At 44.6% G+C, this 13,446-nt stretch overlaps 1 protein-coding gene across 1 annotated transcript in view; it reads left to right on the forward strand.

Moving 5' to 3' along the window:
* Nucleotides 1-3,496: 3,496 nt before the first annotated feature.
* The window catches only part of Fbn2 (fibrillin 2), a 208,441-nt gene continuing 198,491 nt past the window's right edge, over nt 3,497-13,446 (forward strand). Inside the window, exons 1-4 of the mRNA XM_034518514.2 lie at nt 3,497-3,831; nt 4,661-4,743; nt 9,526-9,624; nt 12,594-12,689. Of these exons, the coding sequence (XP_034374405.1) occupies nt 3,578-3,831; nt 4,661-4,743; nt 9,526-9,624; nt 12,594-12,689 (532 nt within the window). The 5' untranslated portion in view covers nt 3,497-3,577. The remainder of the gene's footprint in view (nt 3,832-4,660; nt 4,744-9,525; nt 9,625-12,593; nt 12,690-13,446) is intronic.

The raw sequence follows: 13,446 nt of genomic DNA on the forward strand, positions 1-13,446 counted from the left end.
CCCCACTCCATGACATCACATGACCTAGGCCTCCACTGTTCACATCTCTCTCAACATTTTGTTCTAAGCTACCATTACGCCCTATTTCCAGCATTCTTTTAAAAAATTAAAGTGTGTGTGTGTGTGTGTGTGTGTGTGTGTGTGTGTGTGTGTGTATACATATGTGCTACAGTGTAACTGTCAGGTCATAGAAAACTTTTGAGAGGTAGTTCTCATCTTCCCACCTGTGAAGGAAGAGCCTCTCTTCTTGTTCTGCTGTGCTATAGGCGGTCTGGTGCATGAGTTTCTGGGTGATTCTCAGGTCTCTCCCTCTCAACTCTCCATAAGAATGCTGTGGTTACAGATGGGGAACCACCACACTCGACCTTTACATGAGTTCTGAGCTTGAGTTCAGGTTCACACATAACGTTTATCCACCTTCCTTCCTTTCTCCCCCACACTGTTCCCACTGAATGAAATTTTAGATTTCTTTTTTTTTCATTCTTAAAGTATATTTCGCTAGAGACTTACTGTTCCAAATATGCTGTTGACTAACTGCTTACTCTGTTCTGTTTGCTGTTCTTATTTTGCTTTGCTTTTAGTTCTTTTCCATTTTAATTAATTTCAATGATATATATATATATATATATATATGTATATATTTACCATTTTAAGCATTTTGAGAGTTTAGTTCACTGGGATCTCTTGTACCCACACTTTTTCAAAATCTGGAACTCTGCAAGCATGGAGCAGTGGCTCGTCATTCCTGCCCTCCAGAGTTCCTGCTAACCTGCATTCTACTTTGTGACTCAACACGTGGCTGGCTTTGTCCACGCCTTGCTCATTTTCCTGGAACCCTCTTTGTTAGACACCGCTCAATAGGAACACAGCGCTCCTAATTAAGTTTTCTTATATTTTCATAGCATTCCTTAGAACGAATCGAGCATGTATGCAGCCAGTTCTTTACTGATGAAAAGTTTACATCTCTGGTCCTTCGCCATTACAATGCTGCCGCCACCAATAGCTTAATGGAGCCCTCGTTTTGTATTTTTCCAAGTATTTTTTTTATGCAGGCTCCTTAAAAGTGGTATTATGGAATGTGAGGATAAAGGCATATGCGATTTTAGAACATTTGGACTTAATGTAATAAGCAGAAATGAAATATGAAGTCATTTAAGTATTAGATGAGAAATCACAGGATAGAATAAAATGCTGCTTTAGCTCGTGAGGTCACTTATTTAGCTCTTTGGATATTTCTTCGACTCAAAACTCAGGGGGGAAAAATACCTCTGTGGCTGTCAGATTCCCCTCCCCCAAACTGTGGTGGCTCCTACTTTCTCTTCTGCTCTGAGGATGCTGTTAGAAGGGCTACTTACTACCTGGGAGTCTCTATCTGCCAACTACAACTACACTGGGGAAATAAAGGAGGGAGGTGTGCCAATTCTCCAAGAATTTTTGGCTGTCAAGTAGCACATCTGGACAATTCGGGCTAGGAAAAACAAGCATGCACACTCATTTCTTTTAAAGTAACGCTCTCTAGGCTGGAATGAGCCGGACACTGTTCTCAAGAACCATTTCCTAAAACCTTGTCTGCTCATTCCTAGTTTTCAGAGGTGTGTGGTCCCCTGGCCCATTAATTCCACTGATGGCAAAGGATTCATAGAGACCTCCTGAAAGCAGGGCCACAAAAGACCCCAGAAACTGGCGGAGGGACGCCCTAAATTTACAGACCATTCATTGCACCATTTACCAGGTTTAATCATTAATCAGAAAGGGTCCAAGACAAAAACTAAACCACGCCCCAGTCCCATTTACCAGCAATGTTGACAAGTGACCCCCGGCCCCATCCAACAACAAACCCTCCTGTTTAAGAACCCAGGCAGAGTTCTGCCTTGGGTCACACCTGAGTACATCTCCTCTAAGAACTCCTTGAGACTGTGGCGCAGCGCGTGGCCAAGGCTCCTTCACCATGATATGAATTCCTTCTGTACACTGCAGATGCAGTTCAATCTGGAAACATCCAGCCCCTGTTTGTTCCTGCCGATGATGGTGTTCCTGGTGGAGGGTAGCAAAGCGATCCGACTTCTAGAATAGAGGTTGCGATCCAGTGGGAGGGTCTGTCCATGGCCATCTGTGAATCCCCCACCACCACCACCACCACCTTGCATCAGAGTCTTGGTGCCTGTTGGAGAACTGGGTCCCTTCTTCCACCATGTTGCCTTTGCCCCACTGGGAAGTTCAGTAGCACTCTCGGGGACCCTTGTCTCCAGTCCTCAAGACCCGGAGCTCTCAGGAGAAGAGGCAGGGGGCCTCTGCGGGGTCTTTTCCCAATCTGGCCGCTGACTGCCCCCTCCCCCGCAGTCTGCTCGCTTTGTAAGGCAGTCAAAACAGAGCTAGCGGCCAAGGAGCCGGAAGGGAAGCCCGGCCTCCTCGCCCCTCCAACGGGCCCTGGCCCCCTCCTCTCCGCCAGGCCTGCCCTCCCCTTTCCCACTTCTCTCCTCACCCTCACCTCCCCCATCCCCCTCTCATTTCCTCTGGCACCCGGGATCGCAAATCCCTCATCCGAAGTCCGGTTTCCAACCTAGACTGGGCACTCAAACTCGCTCCCCCTGCCCCCCCCCCCCCACTACTCCCCAATCTCAATCTCCTCCTCTGCCTTTGCCCTGCCCCCCTTCCAGCCTCTTCCCCTCCCCCATTACCCCACCCCACCCCACTCCTGAGATCGCCCCTTAACATTGTCCCCGCCCACCCCGCGCCGGCGGCCCCTCCGTCCCGGCTGCGCTCCACGTGTGGACCGCTGCGCCCCGGCCCCCTCTGACAGCCGCCGCCCGCCGTCCCGCCCCGCGCCCCGCCGGGCCTCTAAAACCCCGGCGCCGCGCCCTCCTCCGCGGCAAATTCTCCGGCGTCCAGCCTCCTGCCCTCCCTCCCGCCAGCCGCTCGCCCCGGCCCCCGCGCACCTCCGCCGGGCTGTGCAGCCACCGCCCGCGCCTAGCTGCCCCAAACGAGCCCTGAGGAGACACTCGTCTTCTTTTGGGGTGACTTTTGTTCACCAGCCTGCTTCCTTTGGTGACTTCTGCAGCTTTCCAGGATCTGTGCCCGGAGCGCACGGGAATCCGCTCAGCCTCTGCCCACCCCAACCCCCTCCTTTTTTTTTTTTTTTTTTTCCCTTGTGAGGTCCGCTTTCTTTGTAACTTTATGCCGCGGCTGCTCGGGTTACTTTTGTAATTTCCCGCCCCCACCCGCTGGCGGTCCTGGAGTCGCTCGGGGCAGTGGCCCGGGGGATGCAACGTGGACCGCGCGGGACTGCCGTCTGCATCGCCGCCGCGCCTCGCTGCCCCCTGCGCTAGATCCCGCGCCCCGCGCGCTGCCGCTCCGGAGCTGACGCTGCGTCCCGCTACACCAGGACACCGCGAGCCAAGGGAGTCCCGCGAGCTGACGAAGGGTGGTCAGACCCTGACTTGATTTTTTTTTCTTTTTTTTCTTTTTCTTTTTTTTTTTTTTTTTTTTTTTTTTTTTTTTTTTTTTGTGGGCCGTGCGGATTTGGTCTCCGACAGTGCTCTCTCCACGGGCCTCATTCTGCGCGTTCTTGGCGCCGGCGATGGGGAGACGGCGGCGGTTGTGTCTTCAGCCCTACTTCGTGTGGCTGGGTTGCGTGGCGCTCTGGGCGCAGGGCACAGATGGCCAGCCCCAGCCTCCGCCACCAAAGACGCTCCGGCCCCAGCCGCCCCCGCAACAGGTCCGGCCCGCAGTAGCGGGCTCCGAAGGTGGCTTCGCGGGGCCTGAGTACCGGGACGAGGGCGCGGTAGCGGCGAGCCGGGTCCGCAGGCGAGGACAGCAGGAAATACTCCGAGGGTAGGTGGGCGGCGGGGTGGCTGGCTGGTGCGGGGACCTAGGCTTCCCGGCCCTTTACTCCACGCCCTCCCTGACGGGTAGAGCCGCTGTCCTCTCCACGAGGACACTTAAAGACCCCCAAGAGCTCCAGGAGCGCCCCTCGGTTTCCCCCTCCCCCCCCCCAAAGCCTCAATTCCTCCGTGGAAAGCCCTCCCTAGGGGGGTTCTGCTGGCTGGCAATGGGGAGTCAGGCCTTTGGTTATGGGTGGCAGAGCATGTGCAACGTCTGTGGCTCTGGGAAAGTTTCTCAGTGCCAGGCCGAAAGCAGGCATAGGTCTGCCCTGTTCGGCCCCCCACCCCCACCCCACCCCTACCGTCGGGGGCGCAGCTCTAGAGCCTTTTGTTTGAGGACGTGTGCGGCTGGTTCTCTAATCGCCAGATCCAGCACTCCACATTCTGAGTAGCCCTCCTTGACACTTAAGAGCCAGGGATAAAGTTGATCAAGGAGGAATGGATTTGGGAACAAGGGCAAGGATTTTTGAACGGAGTGTCCCTATTGTTCTCCGCATCCGGATGCTAACATAGTAGTAAATTATGTGTTTCTTTTTTTCTTTTCCCGGTTTAAAAAGGCAAGCAAAAAGAGGGCAGATGAAAGGACATGTTTAGATGTTCCGGACCCTCCCCCATTCCAGCTTCTAACGCATCTGCTTCCCCAACCCCCCAAAATGTGAAGTAGAGTTTTGATTTGTTCATCTTCCCCGAAATCTTCTCTCTCTGGCTTTGCTGACGAAGGCAGTTTTGTGTTTCTGCTCCCATCTTTACGTGTGTATCACCGTGTCTGTCCCCTGCAGGCCCAACGTGTGCGGTTCTAGATTCCACTCCTATTGCTGCCCAGGATGGAAGACGCTCCCAGGAGGAAATCAATGCATTGTCCGTGAGTGTTGGGCAGGGCACAGAGTCTAGGGTAGTGTACTCAGCTCCATTTCGGGGCTGACCTTACATTCAGTGTTTGAACGCTAGGCTGCCTCTACAAAGGCATTGGTCTCACAACCATGGTAATGAGAGCTCAGTGGTGGGAAGGAAGCCATATCAGCTGAGACTTCATTAACAGAAACCTAGGAGGCAGATACTGATGAAGGTTTTATAATGATCGGCCAGGTGTTTTCTTTTTACTGTTTGTGTATTGATACAAATGGGAGGCTTTGTGTTAGAACAATTCCCTAGATAACTGAACATCACCTCTTCTTTAAAATTCCAGGTAAGACCACAGTGTTACTATGGTCACATTTGGACTTCTAGGTTTTGGCCATCAGAAGATCAGTCTTAAGTCTTTGTACCACATTCTCAGCTCTGGGCTGTTCTCGGCAGCCCCATGGCAAATATTTTAAAAGATGTGCAATGTCTCACAGAGATTTTGAATTGACCCAGAGTTAAAAGAATTTTTTTTTGTTTTGTTTTGTTTTCAAGAGAAATAATCTAAGTTGTTTGACTTTGTGTGTGTGTGTGGGGGGGGGCAGTCAAACTTAGACTTCCCACAGACCAAATCTTACAGTGGACAGTATGCTTTCTCAGATGTGACTCTTACACTCCTGTAACGTCTGTATATCAGAATTTACAGGTTGGGATTATTAGCAGCAGCAGTAGTATTTTTTTTTTTAAGATTCCAAAGTGTATATATGCAGGTCTCTAAGTTCTAAGTAGAGAGCTCATTAGTTTCTTGGGTTATGATCAAGGACCCAGAGGGGTCTTATTTCACGGTCTCCTGAGGTAAAGTGTTGATAGGCCTTTCCCTGTGTGTCCCACATGTGTCCGTTCTGGAGGACAGCCAGGTCATGGACAGCACATTCTTTTACAGTCCATCTTGACTTTAGACTGGGCTTGGTGTTCACTAGCGGAAAGATAATTATGTCACTGTGAACAGCAAACAGGCAAGCTACCCTAGCCAGGGTACTGTGGGTATGGTGGCATCTCCAGCTCTGTATTTATTGGTTTTGTGGGTTTGAGACAGACCCTAAATGCTATTTTTCTGTTCTTTAAAAGGACAGAAGTCTGAAGTTTTATTGTGAAGATTGGTTTTTTTCTTTTTCCCCCCCTTCTGTTCAAAAATCACACAACCTCTAGTAATCAAGCAAAACTAAGAAACAACCACTGTATCCTTTCACGATTCACAAATATTTAAATACATCTTGCATGAATGTATAGTGCTTTGGCTTTATTTTTTAAAAAGGATGGTCGTTTGCCTTCTCTCTAACATCTCCAACACAGAAAGTCCTATGTGAAGTATTTATAGAAGGTGCATTACTCCTTCAGGCCACTTGGGCATTACTGTGGATGTCTCACACTTGCAAGGTCTCTCTCTCCCAGACTCTGGAAACAGCTCCCATCACTCACCACACACCTGCCACACTAGCCGGGAATGACTTAGGCCTTGTGGAAAGTCTGACTCACTCAATGTAATGAATGTGACTGCCGTTGTTGAGTGGGAGAGCAGCTGAGGAGAAGGGATAGGTTTATGGTACACACTGAAAATCTGTAGAGTCAGGTTTTATTGGACCAGTAAGGAATGGGAATTCCAGAGAACAAAGCCTTCTAGCATAGTTCTGTAGGAGTGTGTGTATGGCCCAGTGAGTGTCCACTTTAGCTGCTCTGGGTCTTTGACTATCATTGTGCCATTTCCTTCTTTAGAAGATCAACTCTGAGTACCTCACAGCAAGTATTGTTACCTGCATTTCTTCTTCTTGAAATATTTGGGTGTTAATGGGTTGCATTAGGCAAACCTTGACATTATGTTATATTTCCAAGAAAATACTTACGATATATTTATGTCAAGAGTAGATCAGTGATATTTATTATTAACACCTTTGGAAAATAACTGGCACACTTGAGAGTATGAAACTTGGGCACAGAATCAACAGAGAGGATGTGCTGTGTGGTACCCTCCTCTTGCATGAGCCTCCCCTAATTTTAGCTACATCAAATTCAATATTTCTGATATCTTCACATCTTAAAAAAGTCACATGTGATGAATTGAGGAAATTAAAACCATTGCAGATTTAAAACTCCGAAATTTTAATCACTGAATTTTTTGATAACAAGTATTTTTTTGTTGAATTCACTTATATTTCATTATGAAGCAAAAACAAACTCTGAGATAATTTATAAACAATGATAATAATATGAGGACCAATAGTTAATTTTCTCATACATTTATATCTCTGCATTCTTTCTATGCAGAACAAGCTTCAAAGTTTAATGTTCAACTCTTAGCAGGCTTCACACAGAAAGACACTAAAGAAATATGTCTACTATTTTCAGAGCATGACGAGTTTTGTTTCTGTTCTCTTTTTCCATACGATTATTCAATTAGTAGTATTAAAGACAGGGTCTCTAGCCAGTCCCCCGGAATGGAACTGACTATGTCGCCCAAGTTGGCCTTGAACTCCCAGGTCATCTTTCGACATTCGAGTGCTGAGATTACAGGCTTGGGCCGCCATGCCCAGCTGTTATTATTCTTAATTGTGGCTTGAAATGTCATTGAAGCACTTCCAAGTTTCCATGTTTGTTTCCAAACTGACTTTCTAGCTTTCCTTTACAAAAAAAAAAAAAAAAAAAAAAAAAAAAAAAAAAAAAAAAAAAAAAAAAAAAAAAACCTTAAGGAAATTATCTTAGAACATGAAATAATGGAAGAAGAGAGTTGCTTGTGCATTTACTTATAGAGAAACTGTGCCATAGTATTCTCATCATTGGTAAAACAATGGGCTGGGATTAGCTTCACATCATAGAGTCAGAGAACTGAAAAAGACAGCTACAGTGTACTCATGTAAATAAAATAAATAAGTAAATCAAAAAAAGAACCTTCCTATATAACCCCTTTAATTTATGTTCCTAAGGAGAAAAATGAGTCCATAGAAGTTCTGAGTGTTTCCTGTGCTTATTATGGTGGGTGGGTCATTGGCAGCATGAGAACTCAACCTCACATCACTTATGTATCACATTTTAAATACCAACTCATTCATCTCCTAACATTACCCACACTCCTAGTATGTACATCCTGTCTGCCACTCCTTCCAACATTGCTAGGATTCATAATTTCAGTTAAAATGGAGCAGCTGTAATGAGACATGAACACAGGGAGGAAGAAGTTCATCAGTCTTGCTTCCTCCTGTCCTGTGTGCAGTACACACTGAAGCCTTGACAGACAACCAGTTGTCCAAGCTCCACCCCCTTTAAGCCTCTCTTGATTTGAGACCTAAATGGGGCCACTTCATCTAAGCCTAAATTTGCCTGCCTGCTAAGAAGAAGGAACCTTTGAAATAAAACTTTTTTTTTTTTTGAGACAGGGTTTCTCTGTGTAGCCCTGGCTGTCCTGGAACTCACTCTGTAGACCAGGCTAGCCTCAAACTCAGAAATCCGCCTGCCTCTGCCTCCCAAGTGCTGGGATTAAAGGCATGTGCCACCACCACCCAAAATAAAACTATTTTAAGGAGCATATTTCATTGAAAAAAAATTAGTGATCAGAAACAAATACATTTTAAGTATTCGATGATGGAAGCTGTTTTCTTGCTCCTTTTTTTAAAAAAAATCTTAAGAACATAATATTTTTTGCAGTGTTTTCATTCAAGAAAACTTGTTGAAACACTGTCTGTATTATACCAATGCTAAAAGGAATCTTAGAAAAGGAAAGCAATTGATCAATTGGTTTACTCCTGGAAAGAGTGTTCCTCACATTATTGGAGGTCCAGGGTCTATTTGAGAGCATTGAGACTTCTCTCTAGATTCATGTGCATGATTCTGTAGATAATTACATGTAGTTTCAGGGCATTCACAGACCCTTCTCCTGTTTCCTGCATCCAGAGACAGAACAAATCAGCACACAGCCTTTGTGCTTAAAGAGGGAATTCAACTGAGGATAAAGAGATAAATCTTTCAGCTCCTTAATGGCCTGGCTAAATCTGGGAGACAGTTCCCATTCCAGAGCACTTGTCTGTAGGTTTTGAGTATCTGTGGTATGTGCTATGTCAGTGAGCCTAATATTCCTGGCTCAGATGACCCTCTTACTCACTAGAGGTCACAGCTGTAGGAAGCTTCGATCCCCACCCCTGTCATAATGGCTTTTGGAACAGCAGAAACAGACTAGGTTGCATGGGTGATGTAGCAGAAGCCTGGAGAAAGGAGAGAAATTATGAAGGGTGATATAGATTGACGACCGTGTAGGGCAGAAGCCAGCTGTGCAAGGAACCTGATATTTGGCCAACTCATGAGGGCCTGGGGTCTCTGTTTCTACCAATTGTACATTCTTACATAGTGGGCTGTATTTTTTAAGATGTTCAGTCTCTCTGGGTTTTCTCCCCTCTGCCAGCTCCCTAAGGATCTAGACTTTCTTCTTTGGTAAATCGTGAATTCAAAAGTTTTCAGATTTGAATTAAAAAAAAAAAAGAAGCAATTTTGGTTCATGATCAAGGTAAAGAAATTGGAGTTCATTATTTAGGCAGAACTTAAAAGAGTTACATTGGTTCATCATCACAAGGAGATTGTAAGACGTACTGCCATGCCTTAAGTGGGTGATTTTGTTGCATGCTGAAAAGTCAGACATTTTGCGGCACTAACTCCATATTCTAGTTTCCCAGACCTACAGCCTTAAAAATATGGCTTTCATACTGTGAAGCGTGGTGGAGGGTGTTGACACTCATTGCCTCTTGTGTTGTGTTCTCTGCAGCCATTTGCAGGAACAGTTGTGGAGATGGATTCTGTTCCCGCCCCAACATGTGTACTTGTTCCAGCGGACAAATATCCCCGACCTGTGGAGCAAAATCAAGTACGTTCCCTCCCTGGGGCTACATTTGCCACACTTTGCTTAAGCCTATGAATCAGTGACAAGTGTCCTTCTCAAAGAAGATGCGGATTGGTGATTGCCCTCACTAACGACGCCTTTGTTAAGTTTTGAACTAAGACCATCTTGGTGATTGTTACCTAACCATCAACAGAAAATGTGTGTAGGTAGTGGGACAGTTAAGATTCCATGACGTAATTCTACACAATAGCTATAACTTCCTGAGCTTTCAGTATGAGCCAGGTTCTACTGCACATTGTTTGTGCATTGTTTGCGTTATTTCAAGCCACTCATCAGCATTATTTGATACTGATATGATCCCATTCTGCAGAAGAGGGAAGTGAGGCACATAATATATTCAATAACTACTGTCCTACTTTGATGTCTGGTGCTATGATAAACATCATAACCAGAAGCAACTTGTGGGGAGGAAAGGATTTATTTTTATCTTACAGCTCCCAGGCAACATTCTGTCACCAAGGGAAGTCAGAATAGGGACTTTAAGCAGGAAGCTGGAGTCAGGAACTGAACCACAGGCCATGGTGGAATGCTGCCTACTGGCTTGCTTACATGGCTTTCCTGTCTACTTTCTTTACCATTCAGAACCGTCTGCCTAGGTAGTATAGCCCATAGTGGGTTGGGCCCTTCCACATCAATAATTAATCAAGAAAATGCCCCATCAAGTTTCCTGTAGTCAGTCAAATGGACACAATATCCCCAGATGACTAATTTGTATCAAATTGACAAAACGATAACCAGTTCACCTACCCAAGGTAACACAGACTTGAATCTACTGACTAAGACTGGCTCAGCAGATCATCCCAGACACTAACCTGTATTTATTGTCTTTTGTGTACAGCCTCAATATAGTCTAGTTATGGGAAAGGAAGATGAGAACAACAGTTATTTACTAAATACTGACCAAATACTTTATATGTTCTGAGCCACTTTGATACACATACTAATTTTTAACAATTCCATGAAGATAGCTGTAACAGTAGACTAAGAATGTTTTTAATGACTCTGTTGAACCAAGACGGACCTTCTGTGTAAGTGCTTACGATCACACTAGATAAGAAAGAAATGACACTAGGCAAGGCAGAAATGATATTGCTTGTTTAACTGCTCAATATCTAAACAAGGGCTTTAAATCTGCCTTTTAAAATGTGTATGAAATTGTTCCATCTTAATAGTTCCTGCCACAAATTTTTGTATTTGAGTCAAACAATGTACACTGGTGTATATGTCTTCTGATGGACCACTGACAAGAACCTCTGGGTCCACTGTTTTCAATAGTCTGTTTTATCAATGATTTGAAACTTATCATTCAAACATTCAAAGACCTTGAGAGTTCTTAGGAGCACATTTCCTCCTGTCAGGTTGTCTGCCAGAGACCTTTCCTCTGTGCCTTCACTATCTCTATTTGCTCACACCCACACTTGGCAATACAACAAAACATAAATCAAAGCAATAATGCTTCTTTTTTTCCAACATAGTACTTTTGTTGATTATTTGGGGATATCACACAGTGCGCCCTAATCACAATCACCTCCCAGTCCTCCCAGTCCTCCTTTCACCCTTGTGACCTCCCCTCAAGATAGAAGCTAAAAATACAAAGTGCAATATTACTTCTTCATGGCCAGACCTGAACAGGAAACGCTATACATGGTACTGGGTTTAGTCACACATCCATTTTGGCCTTTAGAGAATACCTAACTCCTGTCTACCAGGAACTTTTCTAACTCTTCCAACCTTCATCCTGCTTGAACTGGCTAAAGATTTTTAGCAGTATTTATCACTACCTGCCTGAAACACTTTCTGGCGTGTGTTTGTGTGTGTGTGTGTGTGTGTGTGTGTGTGTGTCTGTATATGTGCACATGTGCCTGCATGACTACATACTCATTTGGGGCCAGAAGTTAAGCTAGGTTGTCATTCCTTAAGTACAGCTTATCTCCAGAGTGAAACTTTGAATTCATGGCTGACCATAGTCTCCATGTCTGCAGGTGCTTCTGCCATGTCAGGTGGACACATCATCCGCCCAGTGCTTACACAACTAGTTTTTCTATGTAACTCTTTAAGTAGATGGGTTCTACTAGACAATGTATTTCAACTCCACCATTTTGCTTTCTGTGTGGTTCAAACCATCCTCCCTTGTACCTGACATCTTTAAATCGCTTTTCTACAGAACAGTTCCTTTTTAAAAATCAAATAGCTTCACTTTCATTGAAATCTTTTCCTTCCATCTGCAATTGGAACAGACTAAACCTTTGATGGGCAAGGAACCCCACCTTATCTGGCTGGCTTTGCCTGCCTCTCTAAGACACCTTCTACAATAGTTCTTTGGAAGAAACCTAAAGGCATCCTAAGAACTTTACAGGTTGGGTTCTTATCTCTCTGAAGTGGCTTCTTGCCTGGCTGATTGTCATCTTTCAAAGATAAGTCCACATGTCACATCAAAGTGGGTTTTTTCTGGTTGCTGCATCTAAGCTCCTAACTAAATCTAGACAGTTATCCTTTGTACTCTCTTTCTCCAGACAATTAATCACAATTTATCCTAACCTTGTATTCTACCATTGCATTTTGTCTGTCTCCTCACTGTTACGAAGGTTCCATGAGGACTAACCTTAAATTCACCAGAGCAGCAGGCCCATAGGTTCTGCTTTCTAAGTGGAGATGAGTATCTCTCGTATGCCCTAAACTATGCTACTAACAGCTTCTAGCGATTTCCTTTGACACTGGGCTTGACATTTATTTTAAATATATAATAAATCACATGTCATAACGGGTATATGCACATGTGTAGACTTACTGACAAACAATCTCCTGGTTGGATTATCACATTAGCATCAGTAGAATATATTCGCTATCAGCTTAGACAAGTATTTTGTAAATATATGTGCTCACAGATGTAATTTGGTGACTGGTGCCTGTATTTTTCTTGCTGCTTTTCACAGTTCAGCAGTGTAGCGTGAGGTGCATGAACGGCGGAACCTGTGCGGACGACCACTGTCAGTGCCAGAAGGGATACATCGGGACTTACTGTGGACAACGTAAGAAACCTCAGGAACAACTTTACTGTAAAACTGTGACTTGGTGGCCATTTCACATTGGTTAGAACTTAAGTTTTCACAAAGCTCACGGTTGGGCATTGGGAGAGGTCATTTTATATAGTAAGCCATAGGTCACAATTTAGCCTGGAAGAATTTTTCTAACTCAGTAATATTTTTATGCTTTATAATATTAATGTTGAACACTAGTGATGTGCTATCAAGTTTGGTACTTATCATGGTGATTCGTGCCACAAAATATAGGTATATTTCTGAAAAAAAAAAAAAAAACTACTAAAAGATGCTGAAAATCTCTACAACTCTCTTCCCAACCTCACTTTAAGAATTATTCAAAACCCCATGAGAGCCAGTTTCACAGATGGCTATTTGTTCAAACATATTTAATAGCAGAATACAGGACTATGGAATTATTGGAAAAGATTAGATATCACTATGAAAGAAGAGACTTTTAACGAAGCTCATAGCTACTCACCCATACTGGAGATTGAGATCACGATCTTGTACATGCCAGCCAAGCATGTTACCACTGTGCTACATGTCTACACCAGTAATAAGACTATCTTCACTGGAGAGGATCACACACTGATCAAGAAATAGTCCTGTGCGGAACGGGGTGTAAATTGTAGCTCCATGGCTCTCACACATCCCTGGGGAATACAGTTGGCTAATGTTTGCCAAATCAGGACACTTTTCTGAGAGCTTGTAGTGTTTTTGTTTGTTGTATTGGTTTCCTTTGCAG

The sequence above is a fragment of the Arvicanthis niloticus genome, chromosome 14 (assembly GCF_011762505.2).
Source record: "Arvicanthis niloticus isolate mArvNil1 chromosome 14, mArvNil1.pat.X, whole genome shotgun sequence".
Classification (NCBI taxonomy): domain Eukaryota; kingdom Metazoa; phylum Chordata; class Mammalia; order Rodentia; family Muridae; genus Arvicanthis; species Arvicanthis niloticus.